Consider the following 26,481-nt stretch of genomic DNA (forward strand, 5'->3'; position numbering starts at 1 on the left):
TTAGTGCATTATACAATTACTATGGATTTCTTTTTTCCAGTAAATTAATGACTTAATATATCTTAGTATTTTCTGGACTTTCTTTCCAATATGCTTATGTTGCTTAAAGGGCTTAAGAGACTAGTGATAATGACTCCTAGATTTTTCTATTGACAAAAAGTCTGCCACTAAGAAAGTAGAGCTGTTGATACTTGGCTTTCTTGTATATTGAGGTCTATTGGTATCTGCCACCAAAGTAATGAGTTTTTGTATAAGATACTTTCCACTCAAAGAAACTGAAGAAAAAGGAACTCTTCCACTTGGCCCTTCTAATTAGGCTGATAATTATATTCAAAATTTTATAATCCATATACAGTAAAATGTGGTCAGTTTATATTTTGTCAAGTGTTGCCTGAAGTATTCCCATAACTTTATTCAAAGTCAATTACATCAGTAAAAAAGTTAACTCAAGTCTTTTACACCAATGAAATACTGAATGTAATCATTTCAGTGTTCCAAGTTTATCATCTTGTGTTGACAATGGCATGTCAACAGGTATACAGTTGACCCTTGTATTCGTGGGGGATAGGTACCAGACACTGGCCCTCATGAATAGCTAAAATCTGTGAATAATTGAAAACTCTAAAAACGCTTATAATATGTATCTTGATAGCTAAAAAAACAAAATACACCCGAGGAAAAACTTATACCCGAATCTTGTAATAGTTTTAGCACAAAAGGTACATTTTGTCACACACACACACACAAAAAGTAATTTGTAAACATTTCTCAGTGAAAAATACCACAAATAGGCAAATTTCCCACTAATAATGGGGTACATAAGGTCTGAAGAAAAATCCATGAATAGGCAAATTGGCTCATTGCGAGTCTGCGAACGGCAGGTCTACTGTACAATCCATCTATAATATACGTATATGTGAAAAATAGGCATAAGAAGCTGTTTTGCACAGCACACATTGAAACAGATGGGTTGAAAGGCTGAGAAATATAAAAATGCTGTGGTAACAAGTTTGCTTCGGTGAAAGGATGGAACAATGTGTTTTCGAGTAGTTTGGAGAAATGGAGAATAATAGGCTAAAATTGTGCAAATTTTGCAGATTTCAAATGAAGGAAACATCTTCCAAATGAAAGAAAAAGAAAATGAATGTGTTAACTAGATGGTGTAGTAGAAGAGGGGTTGAAATTGGAGCCTTGGCCTAATATCTAAGGCATGCCACAGTGTATACAAGATAATTTGTGGTGCAATGTGTGCATAGAAAGAGATAATGTACATTTTAATGAACCTTTTACAAAAGTTGAAAAAAAAGTGAATGGTATATAATTTCTGGTACAGAAGTTCACCTTCAATTCACGAATAAGGCAGATTTTTTTTTTCTCTGGAACTATCACCTGTTTAGGTGTGTAATGTCTCCTCGACTCTTTAAATACCTTAATAGTGTAATGACTCCTCGACTCTTTAAATATCTTAATAGAGGGATTTTGTTATAAGTCCGCTAAAAGACAATTGCTGTAGGTGCAAAGGTGCACAATAAGAAATTGTGGTTGTGAATACAGTGCAGTGAAAGGAATGATATTTATCCACAATACAGTTCACCAGGGATAAAGAGGTGAAACCACAAGGACTAGCAACACTTTAAAAAGGAAGAGGATGATGGTGATGATGGTAAATGTGGGCAATACTAGTAAGGTTATGTGGGCAAGTGGAAATCAGGAAGATGGAGCAATGAATGCTATGAATATCAGGCAGCACATGATGATACCAATATTTGGCATACAATTAACATTTCCTGATAAAACAAAGAAAATAATGTCATAGTAAAAGTAGGCATGGACAACATCAGTGTGTACTGAAAAAATGTGGATAGTGTTAGTGACTAGCCTATGGAGGCAAAGCTTGATGCATGAAAGAGTTGTTGAGCCAACTATCCATTATAAAAATAATGTGCACACATTCAACATGCAAAAAGATTGATACCGTTAAGATGAACTATTCGCAAAGTATACGTGTGTGAAGTATGGAGTGAAAAATGACAAAGCTAGATATAAGTAGTGATAGTACATTAGTAAAGGTGAAAGGGTGCAGTACTAAATTTTATTTAGGCTTTGAATTATATTTAAGCTTTGAAATAGTTTAAGGGAAGAAATAAAATGTTTGCCTTTTTTGTCAATACGTAGGTTGAAGATAATAAGTAAATTTACTATGGCATTCATTTACCCTATACATATCCACCTGGCAAAAAACTGGATGTTTCCCCAGTCTTTCAAAATCAATTTTATATAATGATTAAAAACTTATAAGGAACTCATAACATTTAAGTAAGTACTGAATCACTGCATTTACTTTCATCAACTACTATTACTTCAAGTACGTAAACACAAGCCAATATGTCATTACTGTACTGCCATAACACCCAACTCTTAAGGCCACACAAAATAACTATGCTGTCCTTTAATGTAACTTCATATTTCCACTTTTCGAAATGTTATTTCTACTTATTTCTTAAACATTCACCCTTTCCAATAATGCATGCCAAGGAACTGACAGAATTACATATAATATCACATGACACAGGGAAGCTGTATATCCTTACAACACTTAAAATAATGTAATATTATAATGTTGCAATACCCCACCACAGTTGTTTGCCTTATTCCATTTCTGATGAAGTACAAAAAATTGAGAATTATTGGGTTACGTTTAGAAGGTATTGCAATCCACAATCCAAGAGTATGTGTGATATAAGGAGAAAACAAACACAATCATATGAAAACATTTCAGCAGAAAAATTATGATAAAAGTAGAAGCAAATACGTAGTCCATTTCAAATAAAGAAAAGGACTGATGCGCATGAATGCATAATGATTACCCTATGCACTGGCAACCCTTCCCTTTTTTTTTATGTTAGGCAACCATAATTATCTAAATGCCTTTGCAGATGTCGCAAATGACATGTACTTTTAATGGTCTATATACCATATCTACCACTGATGATCAGTTCGTTTCCTGTGACAACGTGGAGGCGATTGAATTTCCTGTATTCACACACACCGAATTTCAACGGCAGAATAATCAAAGGCCGACAATCATATCTTAGTGGGAAAACTGGTCTCCCTTTGCGTTCGGATTGCCCGAGAAAAGTATAATGGATCATCAATAAACGTGTGCTAAAAGGAAAATGATCTAATTCGTCATTTTTCAAACATGATGATGGTCAAACCAAGGTCTAGAGAGACCTTGCATCAAACCATAACGAACCTATAAAAGATAATGTCACGAGTAAGTACGCTAAATAACCAATCGACATCAAGCAAAAACAGTGGAAAATGTCATCAGCATAATTTAACTGAGCACAAATGTCAATTTCAAATTAATATTTTGCAACATTTCCATTTCACTCAAAGAAAAATCCAAAATCATGTACTGTAGTGTGCAAACCATTTTACATACAACTGAATCATACATCACCCCCCAAATTATTGCGTAAAATATTCTGACATACAATCAGAGGCTTTTTCTATCGCGATATATAATAATATAAATCACCTTTAAAATTCGTGCAAAAGCATGTTGGCTAATAATGATCAGACATCCTTTTCTTAGACATCCAATGCGCTAGAATCAATGTCATTAAACCCCTTGATCTGTGGGCATAGCGCCAAATGTCAAATGCGTCGCGTGACGTAATTTCCTTGGGTTACACCCAACAAATACAACAGATGTATGAGCTCTAAACTCCACTGCTCATACTTAAGAATTTTAGGACATTGATCTGCAGTAAATAAGAACCCGAACACACTGTTGCAATATTTCTTGTATCATTAACTAATTTTTCGCCCTCTCTTTGGTATTTTCCAGGTAAGCTTCCCACGTTACCTTCCGAGTGAAATTTTTTTATGTGCAAATCCCTACCCTATATTTCCTCATCTAATTTTCTTCATTAACATTCTATCATAAAAAGATAAACATTTTTTCCCGTTGAAGAAAGAATGAATCTTATGTAAGTTGGCTTCTTTTTTCCGCTCATGTAGAATGTTTGACGTCAGCCCTGCACTCCCCAACAGCTGGCAGGTGTTATGATGTGATAGCTTCGTAGCTGAGGAGGAGGAGGCACGCTTCCTTGTGAGGAAAAGGCAGTTCGGAGGAGAAGGTAGAAAGTATGAGAATGCGAGAGAGGCAAATGTCAGGAATGGTAACTCACCTCTGTCTATACTCGAGGGCTTTCTTCTTCCAGAACTCCGCTTCCTCCTCCGCGGAACCGAACTGTAATGTTTCCCCACTCATTGCTTCGAAGGGTTGAAAATCAGGTCGGCGAGACTATAATAAAATAAGTGCAGACCAGATATCACCGCAAACGACTATTTCGAAATATTTGTGTGACAAAATCGCTGAGAGCTGTTTCGCTTCACTTTTCAGCTCTACGACTTGTAAGCACCTTCGCCTCACTCCCGTCCTGGCGCACAACCATTCGCGTCTTGCTTTACGAAATTCCCAACTTTTTGCAACGTCTCTTCATTTCAAACACACGTCGCCCTCAAGTTTCACATCATTCCGCCATCATGTGAGCAATCAAACGGAAACACAAGGAAAATATGGAAACTGTTGTCAGAGACACAAGCACACTAATTCACCGTTCCACAGCTGCCATTCGACTAAGGAGGCCAGCAGCCAGCAGACGACACGGAGCGTTCAGATCAGCTGATGGTTCTTCCCACAGAATGATTTCAAAATGTGCCACCAGAGTGCACAAAACGTCACTGGTCACTGGTGCACTTCACATTCCATCGCCAGACCTGTAAAAGAATTTGTTCTCATGAAATCACTACGATTAAAAAAAATAAAAAAATAAAAATAAAAAACAGACGACTGCAAACTGGTTTGTTAACAGAAGCATTAGACAAGAGCATAACTGGATGACATTAAATTCAATTATTCATATGATACGCACCAACATGCAGGGCACGCCAAAATGACATTAATTAGATTTACAACTTACAACGAATTGGATGGCCATGAACCCATCCCCCTCCCCTACAAAATTATATTTATAAGTTTGTCTTAACTAGATTCCTGATCATGAGTGTTCTTACATAGTCACATAACGCTGTGCCAGTGTTAAAATCATTAAATGTTTCGTTTTCACATTTCGATTGCATATTAGGTCAAAGCCATTTTATTTGGACGAATTGATAACCCAATATCTATCTATTGGCATGTACCCGCGATCCACTAATCATCTGATTGCTTTAATAAATTAATTATCCCGCCACGCTCCTCGGTACGTAGTTTGGTAGGCCATTATACTTACAATTACCATGAACCTAACCTGGATGACAGACTACGTATCAAAACTGTCAAGGTTAACATATCTACATTTCTTGAAATAACTATATGTCAAATCCCAAGGGCAACTAACAAAAACTCATATACTAATGTTTATCAGCGAACAATTTTACATGTCATGAGATTACTAAAGCCATCTCTATATTGTTTTATTGTAGTTTTTATAGCAAAATTCGTTTACTGAACCAAATAAAATGACAATCCGTTTATCCTGGTCAAATTTTCAGCCTTCCATCTGTATCCCAATCCATACATATTTATTATACCTAATTTGAACGTGGTATTTTCAATATTACATCACATTTTATTAGAACCCATAATCGGATCATATATAACTATGCGATCATATCAATTACATATATTATTCAGATGAACCTTACTCATATGGGGGGACAAGACCAGGGGGGTCACTGACTAGAATTTCAAGCTTCCAAAGATATGGTGTTCATTAGGAAGTAAGAAGAGGTAAAGGGAAAGACAGGAAGAGGAGTTCTTGCTTTTTAAAGAAGAAAAATAAATTAATTAATATATTATTATATAAAAACGTATTAAATGCAAGGAGAATGATATTAGGATAGTAATGCATTGCATCTTCGTTTTAACTTTTGAAGTTCCAAATGCACCTCAATTGGGAAACTTCCGCAATCCAATGGGGTTGATATTCGGTAATAAATAAAGGACCTGTGAAGTTCTATAGCGAAGCACATTTACTGCTTATTAGTGGTGTTGTTCTGTAAAACAGGTTGCTTTCGGTTGGAAGGGGGAGGGGAACCATGGATCAATTGATGATGTGAAAGATCTGTTAAACGTAAAATGTAAAACTCAAACCACTGTTCAGTGATACACTACTCCATCCGATGATCTTTTTTTCTTCTAGAAGCAACTTACAACTTCCAATTTTAGTTAATAATAATAAAAAGAACGCACTCAACTATAATGCATTTTAAATAGAGCAATTTCAATGCAATTGCTCACAGGCCGTCTGGCAAGATTCAAACTTTTCCCAGTCATATAAAATGCTTTAGTATCGTTGCTTCACCAGTGTGCTGGCATTTAAAGTTTGTTGCTGAGCTACATAATCCTTGAACATATTTGCCACACCTTCGCTTTGTCTAGGTTTAGGGTGGTTGCGACCGCTACGCTTGGCGTCTGTACTTGTAGCCCCGGTAGTTCTGGCGCCAAAATATTTGACAGTCACTTAGTTCACATCACCTTCTTTTCAGATGCTTCACATGGTTGATTCAGTGCCTCTGACCAGCTCACATTTTGTTGCTTTATAAGGTGTTGGCCAAATACGCAAGCTCTTAAAAGTTTTGGTTCTTCTTCTGCCTCCATACTCATTCACACTTAGTTTGACATCGTACTTTACAATTTAACGTTTTTGAATAAAGGTCGACTGATTTATATAATTGTTGTATGGCATCTGCCGACTACGGTTGCTGACCTAACCGCTAAAGATGGGTAGGCCAAACTAAATACGAAACCAGAGCAGATCGTTAATTAAACTATTAAAGTGAACAAGTTTTTCCTCTATATTTATTCTGAGCCGTTTTGAGCTTTTTCAAAATTTCAATTTATCACTCATTTTTTATGGGAAGGGGGGAGGGGGGGGGGAGGGGTGGGGGGGGGGGGGGGGGGAGGGGGGGGGGGCTTTTTAGCATTACATAATATGCTGCTTCCCTAATCAAGGCTTTTTTTTATCAACAATTTTAATGGTTATTTTATGTTTCCTTCAGTTATGTTTACTGGATATGTATTTGTTGTTCTCTTCTTTGCTGGTTATATCCTGATTAGTTTCATTAAAATTTACCGTGAGGTGTCTGCATCCTTCCTGGCGATGCAGAGTCCCAATCCCATATTTATGAGTGCGGGTGGAATTGCAGCGTGACAAAACAAAACAATGATGGTATTCTAGGTTCATGATGCAATAAGAATAAACAGACCTTTGGAAGTAATCATCCATAAGTGTTCTAGGTTAAACAACAGAAACAGATAGATCAGAAGAAGAAACAAGAATTTTATGAAATGTTAAGGTTAGTACTTATATTTGATGACAAAAACCAGAGTTTGATTCTGCCAAAGTCATGACATCTAGGAAGGGGATTTCAGGAGAGGCTAGGCGAGGCATTTCTGCATAATATAGATGGTACAGTGAGGCTTAAATCTGATGTGACATGCTTCTTTTTTGTATCGTCCAGATTCCCAGACTCAGCGCGACATGCCAAGTAGTGTTAAACTTTTTTCTTCTTACTAAGGGCATACTGCTGTAATTTTAATTAGTGACTATGTTGTTGGTATCTGGCTAGCCCACAAAGAAGGAATAAAAGATGGAAATGATGGTATAAGGAGTTTTACAAAATCATGGATAAAAAATAGATAGTATATACTGATAAAATCTGATATGGGTAACTACAGTATACTATTAACATTGAACAATACATAGATAATTTGTAAAATGTACATGATAATTCGTAATCTGTGTGATTTGAACTTATTTTTTTCCACATTGCTTAGTTTTAAGTACGGCGTGATAAGGTTAGCGGTACCACCAATGACAGAGCGCTTGACCTGCTCCTCAGGCTGTTCAACTTAACAACCTCTTCAGCATTATAACAGCAGGCCTAATAAGCTCAGCAATCATAACATTTTCAAACTAGGAATATAAATTATAAGCTTTCTTTGAAGGTTGAAGTTTTAGGCAGTGTTTAAGCTGCCTGTATGTTGCAAAATGATTTATAGGCCTAAAAAATAATCTAAGCCTTCTGAGATGTAATCTATTGCTGATGAATTTATTTGTAGAGATTACCTCTTCTTTGAGGAATGACAGATGATGATGATTTTCATTGTATGTTGAAGATGGCTATTAATCAAAATATCTATTTGTATTGATCAAGGCATATGGAACACTTCTTTTTTAAAATGCCATAAAATATTTTCTTATAAGTTCTGCTCACATTTGGTGTATAATTTATTCTTACATAAGGTAACTTGAAGTGCAAGAATGTGTAGATAACCTCATTTGCTTCCTGGCCAAAAATTGTTAATAATATAGGAATGTAAATACTAAATGTAAAGAGATTAACACCTAAGCATTGGAAACAAAACATTGGCTTTGACAAAAGAATAATTGCATAGGCAAATATTTGCTAGAAATATGATATTGTTATTATACAATAAAGTTTTATACATACTTACCTGGCAGATATATACTTAGCTATTTGACTCCGTCGTCCGACAGAAATTCGAATTTCGCGCACACGCTACCTGTAGGTCAGGTGATCTACTTACCTGCCGCTGGGTGGCAGGACTAGGAACCATCCCCATGTTCTATCATATTTTTTCTATACCGCCTGTCTCCTGAGGGGAGGTAGGGTGGGTATAATTTTGTATATATCTGCCAGGTAAGTATGTATAAAACTTTATTGTATAATAACAATATCATTTTTATACATTTAACTTACCTGTCAGATATATACTTAGCTGATTCACACCATTGGAGGTGGGAAAGAGACAGCTAAATATAGAATCAAACAGGAATCACAACTATCGTTGTAGGTAATAAATAAATAAAACCTTGGTTCCTACCTGTTTAGACTGAAGACTTCATGAATAGAATCCAGGAGTCTAGACAGTCTCAAGAGCCTCAGCGAGATATTGATCTATGGCTAAGAGTTCTTGTGGTTCTGCCAAAGGGGTCTTACCCGCTTACTTGGTAGATCCTGGAAGGACTACGTCAATGGGTGCTTATCCACTTACTTGACAAGACCTTATACAAGGAGCACAACATCGATCCCGATCACCTCAACCTATCCATGTTAGTTCTAAGATTGCAAGAAGTTATCCCCTAACCTCTTGCAAACGACCACAAACTCGAATTACAAACATTCGTACAGTAAAGTACAAAAATAAAAATAAAATTAAAAAAAAAAATGTTTGTACAATCTAGTCAGTAAGACGTCTCTTGATTCCCCTACTGATCCAAGCTCGGACGTCCGTGCGCCAGCAAGCATACTAATCAGCAGAAAAAACCAACAACTCGTCTTACAAGGTAGATCTATGTACTATCAAAATTTTGAACAAATACAAATTTTTCTAAGGATCGTTATGTGCTCCCAGCCCCAGCACTGTATCGGCTGATACAAAAGGACCCAGAGAGAAACACTTTTCATATGTTACTTTAACATCCTTGAGATAGTGCGATGCGAACACTGAATTACACCTCCAGTAAGTCGCATCCACAATGTCTTTTAAAGACATGTTCTTCTGAAATGCTAATGAAGTGGCTACCGCTCTAACCTCATGAGCCTTCACTCGGAGAGTCCTGAAAGAGTCTTCAGTGCAGTCATTATGAGCATCCATAATAATGCTCCTCACAAAGAATGCTAATGCATTTTTTGACATTGGTCTACTAGGATCCCGAACTGCGCACCACAGGCTTTGTTTACATCCGTTTAGTTCATTCTTCTTCTTTAAATAGAACTTCAAAGCTCTAACCGACATAAAGATCTTTCTAATTCCTCTCCCTACTAGATTTGAAAGTCCTTTAACTTCAAAACTCTTTGGCCAGGGTTTAGAGGGGTTCTCGTTCTTGGCCAGAAACAGAGTCTGGAAAGAACAAATTGCCGCATCACTCTTAAATCCTACTCGAGAATCTAGAGCGTGTATTTCACTAATTCTCTTCGCAGTCGCTAACGGACAACAGAAAAATACATTTTCTCGTTAGATCTCTAAACGACGCGTTGAGAGGAGGTTCAAAATCTACTAGGATGATAGAAATCTCAAAACTACATCTAGGTTCAGGTTCGGAGAGTGCGAGGAGAAAAGGTTTTTGAGGTTTCAAAAGATCTAATAAGATCGTGGAGGTCTTTATCTTCTGCAATTCTCAAACCTCTGTTTCGAAATACGGCCGAAAGCATACTTCGATAACCTTTAATGGTAGAAACTGATAGTTTTGATTTTTCCCTAAGGAAAATCAAGAAATCAGCTATGTTGGTCACAGAGGTATTGGAAGAGGACAGTTTATTCTTCTTACACCATCTTCTAAAAACATCCCATTTTGATTGGTAGACCCGAATAGTTGAAGATCTCCGGGCTCTAGCAATTGCTTTTGAAGCTTTGCTTGAAAAGCCTCTCGCTCTGACAAGTCTTTCGATAGTCGAAAGGCAGTCAGAGCGAGAGCGGGGAGGTTTTGATGGTACCGTCTCGAAATGGGGTTGTTTGAGAAGATCTCTCCTGTGTGGAAGAGATCTTGGGAAGTCCACTGTCCATTCCTGTACCTCTGTGAACCAATCTTGAGACGGCCAAAAGGGAGCGATGAGTGTTAGTCTCGTCCCTCTTGATGCCGCAAATTTTCTTAACACCACTCCTAACATTTTGAAGGGGGGAAAGGCGTAGGCCATCTAGGCCCTGACCCAGTTCCAAGCAGCATTGGCGTCCACCGCTATCTCTCTCGGGTCTTCCACTAAGGAGCAAAAGTTCTCTATCCTTCTGGATAGGTAGGTGGCGAATAGGTCTATATGTGGACTGCCCCACAGGGACCACAGAGCTTGACACACCTGAATGTGAAGGGTCCATTCTGTGGGGAGAACTTGGTTTAACCTGCTTAGCCTGTCTGCTCTGATGTTCTTCTCTCCTTTCACGAATCTTGTGAGAAGAGTCACTTTCTTTTCTTTTGCCCAATATAACAGCTCTTTTGTTATATGGAACAGAGAAAGAGAGTGAGTTCCCCCTTGTTTCTTGATATAGGCCAACGCTGTGGTGTTGTCCGAGTTGACCTGTACCACTTGACCTAACACCTCTGTCTCGAAGGCTTTTAGAGCTAGAAGAACGGCATAAAGTTCTTTGGAGTTTATATGCCAGTCTAGCTGATCCTTCCTCCATTGGCCTGATATTTCTTTTGTCCCTAGAGTCGCTCCCCATCCCTTCTCTGAAGCGTCTGAGAACAAGATTAGGTTTGGGTTCCGAACTTCTAGAGACAAGCCCTCGTTCTTTCTAAGGGAAAAATCCACCACTTCAGATGATTCTTTACTTCCAGAGGAATACTGAAAGTGTCCGAAAGTTGCCCGTTCTTCCAACTCCAAATTCTTCTTAGGAAGAATTGAAGAGGGCGAAGGTGGAGTCTTCCTAGCGAGATGAACTGTTCTAGTGAGGAAAGGGTTCCCAGAAGACTTAACCACTCCCTCACCGAACTCCGTTCTTTCTCTAGGAAGCTCGAGATTTTCTGTAATCCCTGAGCAATCCTTTCCTGGGACGGAAAAGCCCGAAAACCCCGAGAATCCATCCGAATCCCCAAATAGACTAAGTTCTGACTGGGGATCATCTGCGATTTCTCGAGGTTCACGAGTAATCCTAACGTCTTTGCTAGGTTCAAAGTAGACTGTAGGTCCTCCAAACAAACCGTTTCTTCTCCGACTTGGCCCGGATTAGCCAATCGTCGAGATACATTGAGATGTTTATCCCTTCTAAATGAAGCCATTTGGCCACGTTCCGCATCAGATACGTGAATACCTGAGGGGCGGTCGTAGTAGGCCGAAGCACAAGGCCCTGAATTGGCAAGATTTGTCCTTGAACAACAAATCTTAGATATTTTCTTGACGATGGGTGAATCGGAACATGAAAGTAAGCATCCTGAAGGTCCAGGGATACCATCCAATCTCCCTGACGTAGGGAAGACAGAACTGAAGCTGAAGTCTCCATGGAGAACTTCTTTTTCTCCACGTACCTGTTCAGGACACTTACATCTAGGACGGGTCTCCATCCCCCCGAAGCCTTTGGAACCAAGAAAAGGCGGTTGTAAAACCCCGGGGAGAAAGGATCTTGCACTAGCTCTATTGCATTCTTGTCCCTCATCGACACCACCGTCTGAAGGAGAGTCTCGTTCAGTCCAGGGTCCTTGTAACTCGTCGACAAATCCTTTGGAGATGTTGCCAAAGGAGGTCTGTCTACGAAGGGATGATGTAACCCCTTCTGTAGGACAGACAGAGTCAGGGATCTGCTTCTCTTACGGACCAGGCATCCAGAAAGTATTGAAGTCTGGCCCCTACCTGTGCTTGGAGGACATGGCTGCTATTTGCTCTTTTTAAAAGAGCGGAAGGAAGACCTCCCTCGCTTGTCGAAGGGTCTTCTCTTCGAAGTTGATTCGAGTTGAAGGGGCTCCACGAAAAAGAGCACCACTGGAGTCCGAGCCACTTCTTCTGAGTAGTAACTGCAGGTCTACTTTTCTTTGTAGATTGTACAAGAAGGTCCTGCGTAGCCTTTTCCGACAAGGATCTTGCAACATCCTTCACTAAAGATGAAGGAAACAGATGTTCTGACAGAGGTGCGAATAATAGAGCGGACCTCTGAAGGAAAGGGAGAAACTCTTTCGTCAGAAAGGAACTGTAAAGAGAATCTTTTCTTTAACATTCCAGATCCAAAAAGAGCCGCCAACTCACCAGAACCATCTTGCACAGCCTTATCCATGCAAGATAGGACACTGTGCAAAGTTTCTGGATCCAGAAAATCTGGCTCACTCGTCTTCTTAGCCAGCACCCCAAGAGACCAATCCAAGAAGTTGAACACCTCTAAGACGTGAAAAATTCCCTTAAGGTGCTGATCTAATTCCGACATACTCCAGGACGCCTTTGCTGAATTGAGAGACTCTGTCTTCACAGACATCTACAAGACTCGAGAAATCTGAATCTGCAGACGAAGGGAGCATCAATCCCATCGCCTCTTCTGTCTTATACCAAATGCCTCTTTTCCCCGTCAGTTTGGAGGGAGGAGAGCAATAAACCGTTCTCAAAGTTTCCTTTTTAGATAAAAGCCACGAATCTAAAGACTGGAGGGCTTTCTTCATTGAGATCGCCGGTTTCATCTTTAAGAAAGCCGAGGATTTCGGGGTTTTTGTGCTCGAAAACAGAGATCTCGGCGAAGGAGGAGCTGCAGGACTAAGAGAATCCGCAAACTCCTCTAGAAGTAACGAGGCTAAAACTTTATAATTGGAAAGTCCCTCGTTAGTTGAAACTTCTTCCTCAGAAATCTCTTCAAGTTCCAGGTTAGAAGGAGATCGCTCTTTCCTGAACGATTCTCTATCAGGAGAAGCCGCTCCAGGAGAAAAGTTTCTAGTAGGTGAAGGACTACTAACAACACCGTCCCCATAACTAGTAGAGGCCTCACGTCTAGAAGAAGCCCTCGCGTTGGAGGCGTAAGCTTGGCTGGCGTTCTCGCGAACTTGCAGCGTCCTCGCGTTTACCTGGCGCCTCTCTCCTGGGAGGCGTCACGCCTCTGGATGACGTCACGCGCCTTGGAGCGTCCTCGCGCTTGCCACGCGCCTCTCTCCTGAGAGGCGTCACGCTTCTAGTTGACGTCTCGCGCCTCGAAGCGTCCTGGCGCTTGCCTAGCGCCTCGCTCCTGGGAGGCGTCCTGCTTCTGGCTGGCGTCAACCGCTTTGGAGCGTCCTCGCGCTTGCCTGACGACTCTCTCCTGAGAGGCGTCACGCTTCTTGTTGACGTCTCGCGCCTCGAAGCGTCCTGGCGCTTGCCTAGCGCCTCGCTCCTGGGAGGCGTCATGCTTCTGGCTGGCGTCAACCGCTTTGGAGCGTCCTGGCGCTTGCCTGGCGACTCTCTCCTGAGAGGCGTCCTGCTTCTTGTTGACGTCTCGCGCCTCGTAGCGTCCTGGCGCTTGCCTGGCGCCTCGCTCCTGGGAGGCGTCCTGCTTCTGGTTGGCGTGACGCGCCTATCTTGACGCTCGCGTCTACTTGGCGCCTCGATACACACTGGCGTCTCGCGTCTGGTTGACGTCTCGCGCTTGGAATGCTCGACGCGCCTGACTGGCGACTCGCGTCTGTAAAGCGCTTCGCGCCTGGCTGACGTTTCACGTCTAGCAAACTCGACGCTTTTGTCTGGCGTCTCGTGCCTACGTTTGACAGGAGAACGGATCCTGCTCGGCCAATGCAAGGCTGATGAATCCGATTCCAAATCAGAGGAAGACAAATTACTATGGCGAGTCTGAACCCTCGATAGCCTAGACTTCTTAATAGGCAGGAAATCGTCTTTCCTTCTGGGAGGGTCTTTATACAGAACTCCCACAAGAGAAGTGATGGAATCCTGCATAGTGCGAAGGATTCTTTTAGTCTGTTCATTATTGTCTACCCTCGGTTGTTTAATTACTGAATGGTCCTCCTCTTGAAAACGCTCAGGACTAGAAGTAATCCTGGGTTCATCCAAACGTCTTTTAAGGGGGCGAGAAAGATCCGCCGATCTCCAACCTCTTTTAGGTGAGGAATTCTCCGAGGAGGAGAAACACTCACGGCAGAACGCTTTTTTCTGTAGCGTTCTCTGGCATTCTGTGGCGATACAGAAAATGCCGAAGGGACGTCTGACTGTTGGGGATCCTCCACAACCTCCTTACGGCTTTCGACATTCCTTCTCCTCTGGGCTTGGGAGCTTGAAAGAGGTCTAGGCCTGGGAGCGTTTGTGGGAGACAATCAGACGCCCCCTCCACTGCACTGGGGAACACTTATATCACTATCCACAGCACATAATCAAACTGGGGGCTTACCTTCATAGGCCGCCATTTTGGTTTCCATTTTCCGAAGGGCGACTTTAAGATTCGCAATCTCAGATGCCGAATCTGTGTGTTCTAATAAAGGAGCAGGCACATTAGATGGGCAGTAAAAGGAGGAAGAGGGGTAATATATTACTGATAACCCCGCTAGAACTAGATAAAGGTTTGGAAGAAGACCTCCTCACCCTGTCTCTTTCTAACTTCTTCAAGTATGAGGTTAGAGATTTCCATTCTTCCGCACTCAAATCCTTGCATTCATTACAAGTATTACCAAAAGAAACTTCATACATCCTGCATTTCTTGCAAATAGTATGAGGATCAATCGATGCCTTCGGCATCCTAACTTTACAACCCACATTCACACACATTCTCACCACATTTCCAGAATCAGACATCATGTTGAACAATCCAAATCAAATTCCAAAAACGGTCCACAATCGCGTATGCCAGTACAATCAATGCAAATACGTCACCGAGAAGTCCAAACGAAGATCAATTGCGATGCAAAATACGAATCCAGCCGGAGATACCCACAACGATGTTGCCAGTATGGCCGACAGAAAAAATATGATAGAACATGGGGATGGTTCCTAGTCCTGCCACCCAGCGGCAGGTAAGTAGATCACCTGACCTACAGGTAGCGTGTGCGCGAAATTCGAATTTCTGTCGGACGACGGAGTCAAATAGCTAAGTATATATCTGACAGGTAAGTTAAATGTATAAAAATGATATTGTTATGATACAATAAAGTTTGTTCATACTTACCTGGCAGATATATATATAGCTGTATTTTTCTGAAGTCCGACAGAATTTTAAAAACTTCCGACACACGCAGTGGTCCGGCCAGGTGGTTGAGTACCCATTCCCGCGCTGGGGGGCAGGCGGTATCAGGAACCATTCCCATTTTCTATTCATAATTTTTATTTCCACTGTCCCCCTGAGGGGGAATGGTGGTGGGTGGTACTTGATTATATATATCTGCCAGGTAAGTATGAACAAACTTTATTGTATCATAACAATATCATTTTGTTCATGAAACTTACCTGTCAGATATATATATAGCTGAATCCCACCTTTGGAGGTGGGAAGGGACAGAATAGAAGGATTTTGGGAAACAAATGCATGCAGATGATTTACATCTTGGTTCCACCTGTTAGCATAGCTGGCTTCGTGGTTACTGCCACGTAAGTCTGCTTGTGCTACGTGAGTTGCCAGCGAGGTTAGAAACTATATAGGTGGTGGCATCCAGGAGATTTGTCCACAAGGGCGAGACCACGACGTGACTAGACCATATTGACCATACCATGAGGGCTAAGAAGTAAATAAATATATATATATAATATATATATCACCACCTGACCAACCTAGCCAAAGTTAAGGTGTGTTAACTAAGGCTTAAGAAGTTAGAAGTCGCCGTTGTCGGCGACTCAACAACTAAATTAAGAGCTCTTCCTAACCATTTTCTACAGGATAGGATGAGTGGTACTTCTTGCCCCCAAGATTGTGTCTGCAGACACTATGGCGCCCTAGCGAGCAGCAGATCTCATATGCCATCTTCACATCTCGCAGGGAGTGTGAAGTGAACACAGAGTTGCTTCGCTAAAACATGGTACTCAGGATGTTGCTGAGTGCCATGCTCTGTTGAAATGCTTCCGAGGCCGCGCCCTCACCTCGTGATCATTCAGATAAAGATTTCAAATCTTTGTGCAAACACGAATGAAGGAGCATTTTTGAAAGAACTCCTTAACACCTAAAGCCAGGCTGTTCTTCGATATGGGGGCAAGTCTGGTCTTTTTCGGAACACTGCAGATTGCCCGATTGACTTCGACTTTCTTGAGTTTTATGTAGATAAAACTTGAGAGACCCGACAGGGCACAGGACTCTCTCTGGCTCCTGCCCACTAACTTGTGCCATCCTTGCTTCCAAGCTCCTGGCCCAAGGACAAAACGGGTTACCATTCTTAGGCCACAACGGAAGGGTTAGAGAGCACACCGCCTGGTGTTCTCTAAAGCCAAACTTGTGACGATGGCTTAAAATCTCACTAACCCTCTTTGTCGTATCTAGGTGGTTAGAAGAAGGCCTTCCTGATCACATGCAAGAAGTTAACAGGTAGGAGAGGTTCGAATGCTTTGACATCAAGAACTTCAGACTACGTCTAAGTTCCATATTGAAAGCTTCGATCTGGACATGCACAGTCAGTCCGTCTGTACTAAAGTCAGGTGACCGACCAGTTGACCCAGTCAGACGAATCAAGGACAGCAAGGCTGTACCCTGAAGACCATAAGGCACTATTCTTCGCTGAAGGATGAGTGTCTGGACTGCCTGGGCGATTCAATCTAAGCAAACCTTGGGGGTGTATCAACGCAACCCAACGTCGTCAGCGAATCAACTCCTGACTCGAGCTTCTGGTGCCAGAGAAAGGAGCGAGGAGCAAAAAGGCGATTCAGTCCCGAAGGAAGAATGCCTGACAGTCCAACCTGGTCTCATGTTACACGATCATCGGGGGTGTATAAACGCAACCGACTTCGTCAACAAGAAACTCAGGGCTACTATATGTCGCCTGATCTCGCACGAAAGTGTCTGGACTCCGAGAAAACAGTGAGACAAAAAAAGTAGATGGTGAGCGAGGTTCGAGATTCACAACTCAAAGATCGTGAAGGGCTTGTTGTTTGACAGACGCAAATCTCTGAGCCAAAGGCCGTCAACAACATATTTGCGTATTCTTTTAATAGTTGTGACTGCCAGCTTATCCCATTCTTCAGACGGAAATGGAAGACGGTAATCTTATTCCTGTCAACATCTCGATAGCCTGAACGTAGTCAAGACTCAGAGCGGAGAGGTTATAGGTACCTTTCGAGTTAGAGTAGACCGACTCTCTCGGCAAAGGTCCTTGGAAAGTGAACTAGGAAGTATGTGACCTCTGTGAATCCAGGATCCTGAAGGCCAACATGGGGCGATCAGCGTCATTGTCGCTCCCTGTGACGTCATAAATCCTCTTATTACATTTCCTAAGCGATTGAAAAAAGGGGAAAAGAGACTAAATATCCATCCCCGTTCAATATTCATAGGATGGCGTTTAATGGTACCGATCCCGGATCGAGAATAAGGGAGCAGAGAAGAAGAAGCCTCTTCGTCCTCAACATATCGAAGAGAAGAATGAAAGGGCGTCCCTAAAGTCTCCACACTCTCAACTTACTTCTAAAGAAAGATTCCACTCGGAAGTCAATAGTTGCTGCCGTCGATCGAGACGATTCGTACGGACTTTCGCAATCCGGTAACGAACCTCTAGAGGATCGTTACATTCTACGCCTGTTGTTATAATAGGCTTTCTCGTAAACTCGAACAGGGACTGAGAGAAGATACTTCTTAAGATATGAGAGAGCTGTGGAATATCAGAGTTGATCTGGACCACTGGTTCCCAAAACTCGTACGAGGACTGGAGGGGGACTACCGAATCGCTTTTACTTCTTTCAGATTAAGATCCAGGACATCTGAAAAACCCTATCCCAGATGTCAGGCACCTTCTTTCTATCACCTCAGGTGATAAACGCACTGAGAGATGTTCAGAATCATTCCTAGACTTGAATAATATTTTCAGTTCCCGGTAGGAAAAAACTGTGGTCTGAATTGCAGTCTATTCGGGGAAACAAACTCTTCAGGAAGGAAATGGTCCCAGCAAGCTCATCCATTCCCTTCCCTCCCCGAGTATGCTTACTTCCCTAAAAAGGCTGCGCTTTGCCTAAGCAGGAGAGCATATAAAAGTGCAATGTTGCGGTAGACTCGTAGTTCTATACCGTGCGGTAACGAGCACCGAAAGGATTAAGAGATAACTCTGTTGAACATAGTAAGGCAAAAACGAATGCAACCGTTTATTCATTCACGTAAGAAATCCCCTCAATCTTAGGCCTAAAGTCCGTGATTGTAGGGCAGAGTTACAGTTAGTCAGTCAATCCCGCAGGAGAGACGTAACCGCCAGCACAGAGATACGTTAGTCAGTCAATCCCGCAGGAGAGAGAGACAGAGTAACTTACGTAACGCAGCTGACAGCGCCCGATCTGTTACTGGCTCGGTTGGACTGGAAGACAGACACAGCGTGACAGCAGCAGCCAGCAGCTTACGAACGTCGTCTCTTAACTTTATGTCTGGGTTGCCAGCTACCCTATTCTACGAAGAAATAGGTCCGTTATTGGTTTTTTTGAGCCGAAAGACTCTCAAGCTGGTATATTTAAGCGAAACAGAAAACGCTAAATATATAGATGCGTTTTGTGTCGTCAGAACACTACCATACAACGGTAAAAGATAAATCGGAAACTCCTGGAAGGCTGCAGGGAGTAACGATTAAATGTCCTTAAAGTAGACAATAGACCTCTCGGTTGCCATCCGAAGAGGTAACTACAGCAAGCGTATATGACTTGAACCAACCAGAAGTAAAATAACGCAAGGCAAAATATGAAATTATATCACAATAAAGTTTGTTCATACTTACCTGGCAGACTATATATAGCTGAATTCGGAAATACAGCTACATACATATCTGACAGGCAAGTTTCATGAACAAAACTTAAGAGAATCGAAGCAGTCAGCTCAAGCTTCTTATGTTACTGGACATAAGCGTTCATTGACGTAGTCTACAAGTCTATTTCTTGTACGAGTCTGCGAATGACGAATGAGAGCTCTTCCGAATCTTGTCAATAAGAGCTTATTCGCTTACGCAATATCAAGTTAATGAGATGTTTGTCAATGAGAACTAACCCATTTACGGGACAAAGAGATATTTTGTCAATGAGGGGATACCCACTTACTTGACAAAACGAAAGTATTGTCAATGGGGGGAAGTCACTGAATTGACAAAAACGTAATCCAGGGAGTCAAGCATTTAATCGATTCCCGTCTCAAACGAGGAAGGGGCAAGAATCCTGTTAAGAGACTGGGCTTACGGCAGGTAGAACGACGATGTTCAATTCGGCAGCGTAGTCCCGACTAGAAAATAACAAAATCTATCATCTGAAAAACCCTTTCAGATGGGCTAAAAAGCTTGCAAAATTATCCTGGGAAGAGGAAGAAACTCTCCAACCAGCTTCCTCTCCCGTATCACAACTAATGCCTGCTAAAGCTTAAAAATTAATATTGGCAGTATGGCAACAAAGGAAGTCCTGTCTTGCGCTTTCCTGAAGAGCGTCCTTTTGATGAGTGCCTTTGCAAGAATCCCACTGAACGTTTGCCGAGAGTCCTGACGTGCAGGACATCGAGCCTTACATAACCCGTAACTGCCTTATCGCAAAGTCTTGACTGCGGTAGTGGCAACTTAAATTATTTATTGCCGAATGGCAAAGGTTGCGGTAGAGCAAACGAGATCTTCCCTTGAGCTTTCCTTAACTCCATCCACCTATGCGAAAAGCAATATTAATTGACAGAGACCTCTTGAATTCCACGAAACAAACCCGATGTCTTTTGCTGGTGGGTTTCGAAGAAGTTGTCTGTTCACTTTAAACTTCCTCCGAAGCACTGCCTACTTCACATTCTTTGCAGGTGAGGTAGAAGGTATCACCGGAGGTAGAGGTAAACATTCTTTAGGCCCATATCTGAAACAAGAGCTTGAAGAGTTCAACAGAAACGTTCAGCCAGGCGACACACCTGGCGTGCGCTGGTGCAACGCTCGGCGTCCACTGGCGCGCGCTCGGCGTCCACTGGAACGCGCTCGGCGTCCACTGGAACGCGCTCGGCGTCCACTGGAGCGCGCTCGGCGTCCACTGGAGCTAGCTCGGCGTCCACTGGCGCGCACTTGGCGTGCACCCGCGCGCGCCTGGAGTCCATCCGAGCGTCCGGGCGTCCGCTCTCAATAAAGGCTTCCCTGCTACTATGACTTCTTTTACTTATTTCTCGGTGGAAAGACGGACACGAGTTCAGGCGACGTTCCGCCTTCTTACTTCTCACTGAAACGCATAACGAGAGAGAGAGAGAGGCGTGAAGCGTCCTCTTCTATAAAGCTTCTATTTAGAGGGCGCGAGTCCTTCCGAAAGCTCCAACCCCTGCATGGGGAGGACGCTTCGGAGGACGAGAAGCAATCTTTCAGGATTCGTGCACGCGCACGCACTTTGGCAGTCTGGGGATTTTCATCAGAAACTGCCGAAGGCACGCCAGATCGGTGGGGGTTCCTTGTAACCCTCCTAGGCTTTCGACATGCTCCCTCCCCGGGTCCTGGGAGTCAAGCAGAGGTCCCGGCCTAGAGGCGAAACGAGGCCGATCTGACGCACCCTCCACTACACAAGGGGTATCACTGCACTTCTGCACTTCACTTTTACTCTCTAAAGCAAGCACTTTCGATTCTAAGATACGAATCGAAAGAGAATCAGAGAAAGGGTAATTCCTCTACAGACACTGCTTAGGGCCCGAAGGCAACACTGCAGGGTTAGAGTAACAATTACAGAAGGTAGCACTTCACAGCAATGAAGGAGAGCGAGCACCTCTCGTAGACATATTCATAGCCGTAGGCCATACTACAGGGTTAGGCAAAATAAAGTCTACAGGAAGGTTTAGCAGGTTCACTACCCTGACTTTTGTTACTGATTAAATTGCGTACATACGAATCATACGTCTTCCTTACGAATTAGACATGTTTACTGATTAATTGCGTACATACGAATCATACGTCTTCCTTACGGAATAGACAAAGTCTCACACTCCTTACATGACAAATCTCAACAAAGAAGCAAGACCCATACCCCTCGTACATACCAAGTGCGGATCTACCGAAGCTTTCGGTAGCCACACCCTATCTTTGCAGACAACCCCGTCTGAAACTAGCCTAACTAGATTCAGATATTTTATGCAAAAATGAATCAAATTCAAATCAATTTAAGATAGCGTATGCCTAGCCACAAATCCCACAAATCCAAGTAAATAAATCAAAAGACAATTAGGATACTTAGCGGCAATGAAGTTTCCAAAATCCTAAGACGGAGGTACTGAAAACAGGTGTTTTCAGCACCAGCGACAGAAAAATTATGAATAGAAAATGGGAATGGTTCCTGATACCCGCCTCCCAGCGGCGGGAATGGGTACTAACCACCTGGCCGACCACTGCGTGTGTCGGAAGTTTTTAAAATTCTGTCGGACTTCAGAAAAATGATATTGTTAAGATACAATAAAGTTTGTTCATACTTACCTGGCAGATATATATATAGCTGTATTTTCCGAAGTCCGACAGAAATTAAAAAACTTACGACACACGTAGTGGGAGTCAGGTGGTTAGTACCCATTCCCGCCGCTGGGAGGCGGGTATCAGGAATCATTCCCATTTTCTATTCATAATTTTTATTTCCACTGTCTCCTGAGGGGAGGTGGGTGGGTACTTGATTATATATATCTGCCAGGTAAGTATGAACAAACTTTATTGTATCTTAACAATATCATTTTGTTCATGAAACTTACCTGTCAGATATATATATAGCTGAATCCCACCTTTGGTGGTGGGAGTAGACAGAATAGAAGATTTTAGGAAACATATATATGCAGATAACTGATATCTTGATTCCTTACCTGTTAGCATAGCTGACTTCGTGGTTACTGCCGCGTAAGTCTGCTTGTGCTATTAGAGTTGCCAGCGAGGTAGAGACCTATATAGCTGGTGCACTCAGGATGATCTGTCAACGGGGGCGTGACCACGATGTGACTAGACATTGACCATACAATGAGGGCAATGAAGTAAAAAAACCACCTGGCCTAGTCTACCAAAGGTATACCACTAAACTAGACTAAAGAAGGGAGATCCGCCTCGGGCGATCCCCAACACCCAAAACAAAAACACACACGATTAAAAGCTCACCTAACCACTAAAGGAAAGGATGAGTGCTACCTCCTGTCCCCAAAACAGTGTCTGCAGCGACGTATGGTCCAAGCGACGAGCAATGTTCGTATGTCGTCTTTCACCTCCCGCAGGTAGTGTGAAGCGAACACCGAGTTGCTCCGCCAATATGTTGGCACTCAAAATGTCACTGAGTGCCATATTCCTGTGAAAGGCTATCGAGGTCGAAATAGCCCTCACCTCGTTGGGCATTCACTTTTAACAGTTTCATGTCACTATCACTAATGTGGAATGAGCTTCCTTAATGGTGTCTCTCAAGAAGAAAGAAAGCGCGTTCTTTGACATGGGAAGATCGGGCTTCTTAACCGAGCACCACAAGTTGCCCGAAGGTCCTCTACAGTCCTTCGTTCTGTCTAGATAGAATTTGAGAGCCCTGACAGGGCACAGGACTCTCTCTGGCTCATTACCCACGATCTCTGTCAAACCCTTGATTTCAAATGTCTTGGGCCAAGGTTTGTGGACGGGTTTTCGTTCTTTGCTAAGAACAAAGGGCTTAAAGAACAAACAGCATCAGAGTTCTTAACCCAACATGCTTGCTTATAGCCTGGATCTCACTAACTCTCTTCGCCGTCGCCAGAGCAGTTAGAAAAAGTGTCTTCCTTGTCAGGTTTCTAAGCGAAGCTAAGTTGAGCGGTTCAAAAATACTGGACGTCAAAAACTTTAGAACAATGTCTAAGTTCCAAGAAGGGACTCTTGGTTGGGGTACCTTCGAAGTCTCGAAAGACTTAAGATCATGAAGGTCTCTGTTGTTGGCTAAGTCCAGTCCTCTATGCCTAAAGACTACAGAAAGCACACTTCTGTAGCCTTTTATCGTAGGCACCGCTAAGCGAACTTCATTTCTCAAGTAGAGAAGGAAGTCTGCGATCTGGCTCACAGAGGTAGAGGTGGAGGAAATGTCTTTCTTCCTGCACCAGCTCCGGAAAACAGCCCACTTGGGATTGGTATACGGCAATAGAAGAAGGTCTTCTTGCCGTTGCGATTGCTCTCGCCACTGGTCTTGAAAAAACCCCTCGCTCTGGCCAACTTCTGGATAGTCTGAACGCAGTCAGACTCAGAGCGGGGAGGTGTTTTTGTGATACCTCTCGAAGTGGGGCTGTTTGAGTAGAATCTATCCTTGGAGGCAGAGTCCTCGGAAAGTCTACAAGAAAGACATGACCCTCCTGTGAAACCAGTCTGTCGCTGGCCAGAAGGGGGCGATGAGAGTCATCCTCGTTTCCCTCTGATGCCGCGAATTTTCTTATCACTTCCCCTAGGACCGTTGAACGGGGGAAAGGCATATACGTCTAAGCCCCGTCCAGTCCCAAAGAACGGGCGTCTACTGCTACTGCTCCTGGGTCTAGAACTGGTGAGCAGTACAGCGGGAGTCTCGTTGTCCTGGAAGTTGCGAAGATGTCTACGAGAGGACATCCCCATAACTTCCACAACCTCTGGCATACTTCCTGATGAAGGGTCCCCAATCCGTCGGCAGAAGTTGACTTGTCGACTGAGCCATGATCTGCACGGAACGTTTTCTACCCCTGATATGAATCTCGTCAGGATAGAGACGTCGTGTGCCTTCGCCCATAACAGGATCTCCTTTGCAAGGAAGAAACAGGGATCGAGAGTGGGTTCCCTCCCTGTTTCTTGAGTATGCCAGGGCTGTGGTGTTGTCCGTTGATCTGCACCACATTGCCGGAGACTTCGTTCTGAAAGAACTGGTAGCGGCCAGATGAACTGCTGCCAGCTCTTTGAGGTTTATGTGCCAGGACACCTGTTCCCCTCTCCAGGTGCCTGACACTTCCTCCCCCCCCAGTGTTGCTCCCCACCCCGTGGAAGACGCGTCGGAAAACAACACTATGTCGGGGTTCTGAAGCTTGAGGGAAAGACCCTCTGCGAGCTTCAAAGGGTCGGTCCACCATCTTAGGTGTCCCTTTACCTCTTCTGATAACACCAGAATCGAATCCAAAGTGTTTTTTGGTGCTTCCAATTGTCGGCAAGGAAGAATTGAAGAGGTCTGAGGTGCAACCTCCCTAGGGAAACAAACTTCTCCAGTGAGGAAATGGTCCCCAGCAGACTCATCCATTCCCTCGCCAGCATCGCCGAGCAGAATCCTTCCCCAGAAAGGTTGACACTTTGCTTAGGCAATCTAGTTTGTCGCCACCCCTGGGACGGAAACGCCCGAAAAGCCAACTGAGTCCATCTGAATCCCCAGATAGACTAAAGACTGAGAAGGGGTCAGATGTGACTTTTCGAGGTTCACCAGAGCCCCAGGGACTTCGTTAACGTCAACGTCGTGTGAAGGTCCTCCCTAGACACCGGTCCTTTCGAGGAGGCTCGTACGAGCCAGTCGTCCAGGTAGAGAGAGATCCTGACATTGGAAAGATGAAGCCACCTCGCAATGTTCTTCATCAGTAGGGTGAATACCATGGGAGCAGTGCTGAGTCCAAAGCAGAGAGCCCTAAATTGGAACACTTTTCCTTTCAGGACAAACCGCAGGTATTTCCTGGACTGGGGGTGGATGGGGACGTGGAAATACGCGTCCTGGAGATCTAGTGAAGCCATCCAATCCCCCGGTCTCAAAGCTCCCATCACTGACTGAGGTGTCTCCATCTTGAACCTCTGCTTGATGACAAAGAGGTTCAGGTTGCTGACATCGAGTACCGGTCGCCATTCCCCCGACTGCTTTGGCACCAGGAACAGTCTGTTGTAAAATCCGGGGGAATTCAAGTCGGAGACCTGTTCTACGGCGTGTTTCACGATCATCTGATCTAACAGATCGTAAAGCACTTGTTGTTTTTCTCCCCGATAGGAAGGAGACAATGTCCCTGGTGTCGTAGACAGCGGGGGTGGTTTCAGGAACGGGATCCGGTAACCCCCCTTCTTTAAGATGTCCACGGACCATTTGTCCGCACCTCTCTCTTCCCAGGCTTGCGCAAAAAGCTGAAGCCTGGCTCCAACCGGTGACTGAAGGACTTCTGCTTCACTTCTTGTTCTTGGCCAGCGCCGTGGCTCTGCCTCTGGAAGTGCCTCTTCCTCGAGGGGCTGGTCTCGAGGAAGAACTACCTCGAAAGGGCTTCGATTTCTTGATAATCGAAACTCCCGAGGACGAAGGAACCGCAGGTCTCCTTGAAGATTGTGCGAGGAGATCTTGCGTGGCCTTCTCCTGTAGACTGGTCGCAATGTCTTTTACCATAGCCTGGGGGAAGAGATGATCCGAAAAGGAGCGAAGAGCAAAGTCTGCTTTCTGTGATGGAGAAACAGATTTCGCTGTAAAATTGCAAAACAGGGATCTCTTCTTCAAGAGCCCTGTGCAAAAGTGAGCTGTAAGCTCCTCCGAACATCTCTGACGGCCTTGTCCATGCACGACATTACGCTGGACAGCTCCCCCAGACTAATCGAGTCGGAACTCCTAGACTTGGCATCCAGAACTCCCAAACACCAATCTAGAAAGTTGAAGACCTCTAACGTCCGAAAGAGGCCTTTAAGGTGGTAGTCCATTTGTCCGTAGTTGACCATGAAACTTTCGAAGAGGACAGGTGAGACCTCCTCGAGGCATCCACAATGCTGGCGAAGTCTCCTTGGGCTGACGAGGGAAGTCCTAATACGCTACGTCTTCTCCCGTCTCGTACCAAATGCCAGCCTTCCCACTAAGTCTCGAAGGTGGCAGGGCAAAAGAAGTCTTTCCCTGAGACTTCCTTTTCTCCATCCAGTCATGGACCTTACGAAGAGCCCTCTTAGTTGCAAAGGGACT

At 43.4% G+C, this 26,481-nt stretch overlaps 1 protein-coding gene across 11 annotated transcripts in view; it reads right to left on the reverse strand.

Moving 5' to 3' along the window:
• The window catches only part of LOC135221962 (nuclear distribution protein nudE homolog 1-like), a 210,967-nt gene that overhangs the window by 164,534 nt on the left and 19,952 nt on the right, over positions 1–26,481 (reverse strand). For all 11 annotated transcript variants that reach the window (XR_010316140.1, XR_010316141.1, XM_064260020.1 and 8 more), the window contains exon 2: positions 4,200–4,791. Coding sequence is in view for 9 of the 11 variants with exons in the window: in XM_064260020.1 (XP_064116090.1) it covers positions 4,200–4,282 (83 nt within the window). In the remaining 2 variants the exon portion in view is untranslated. The remainder of the gene's footprint in view (positions 1–4,199; positions 4,792–26,481) is intronic.

The sequence above is a fragment of the Macrobrachium nipponense genome, chromosome 3 (assembly GCF_015104395.2).
Source record: "Macrobrachium nipponense isolate FS-2020 chromosome 3, ASM1510439v2, whole genome shotgun sequence".
NCBI lineage: Eukaryota > Metazoa > Arthropoda > Malacostraca > Decapoda > Palaemonidae > Macrobrachium > Macrobrachium nipponense.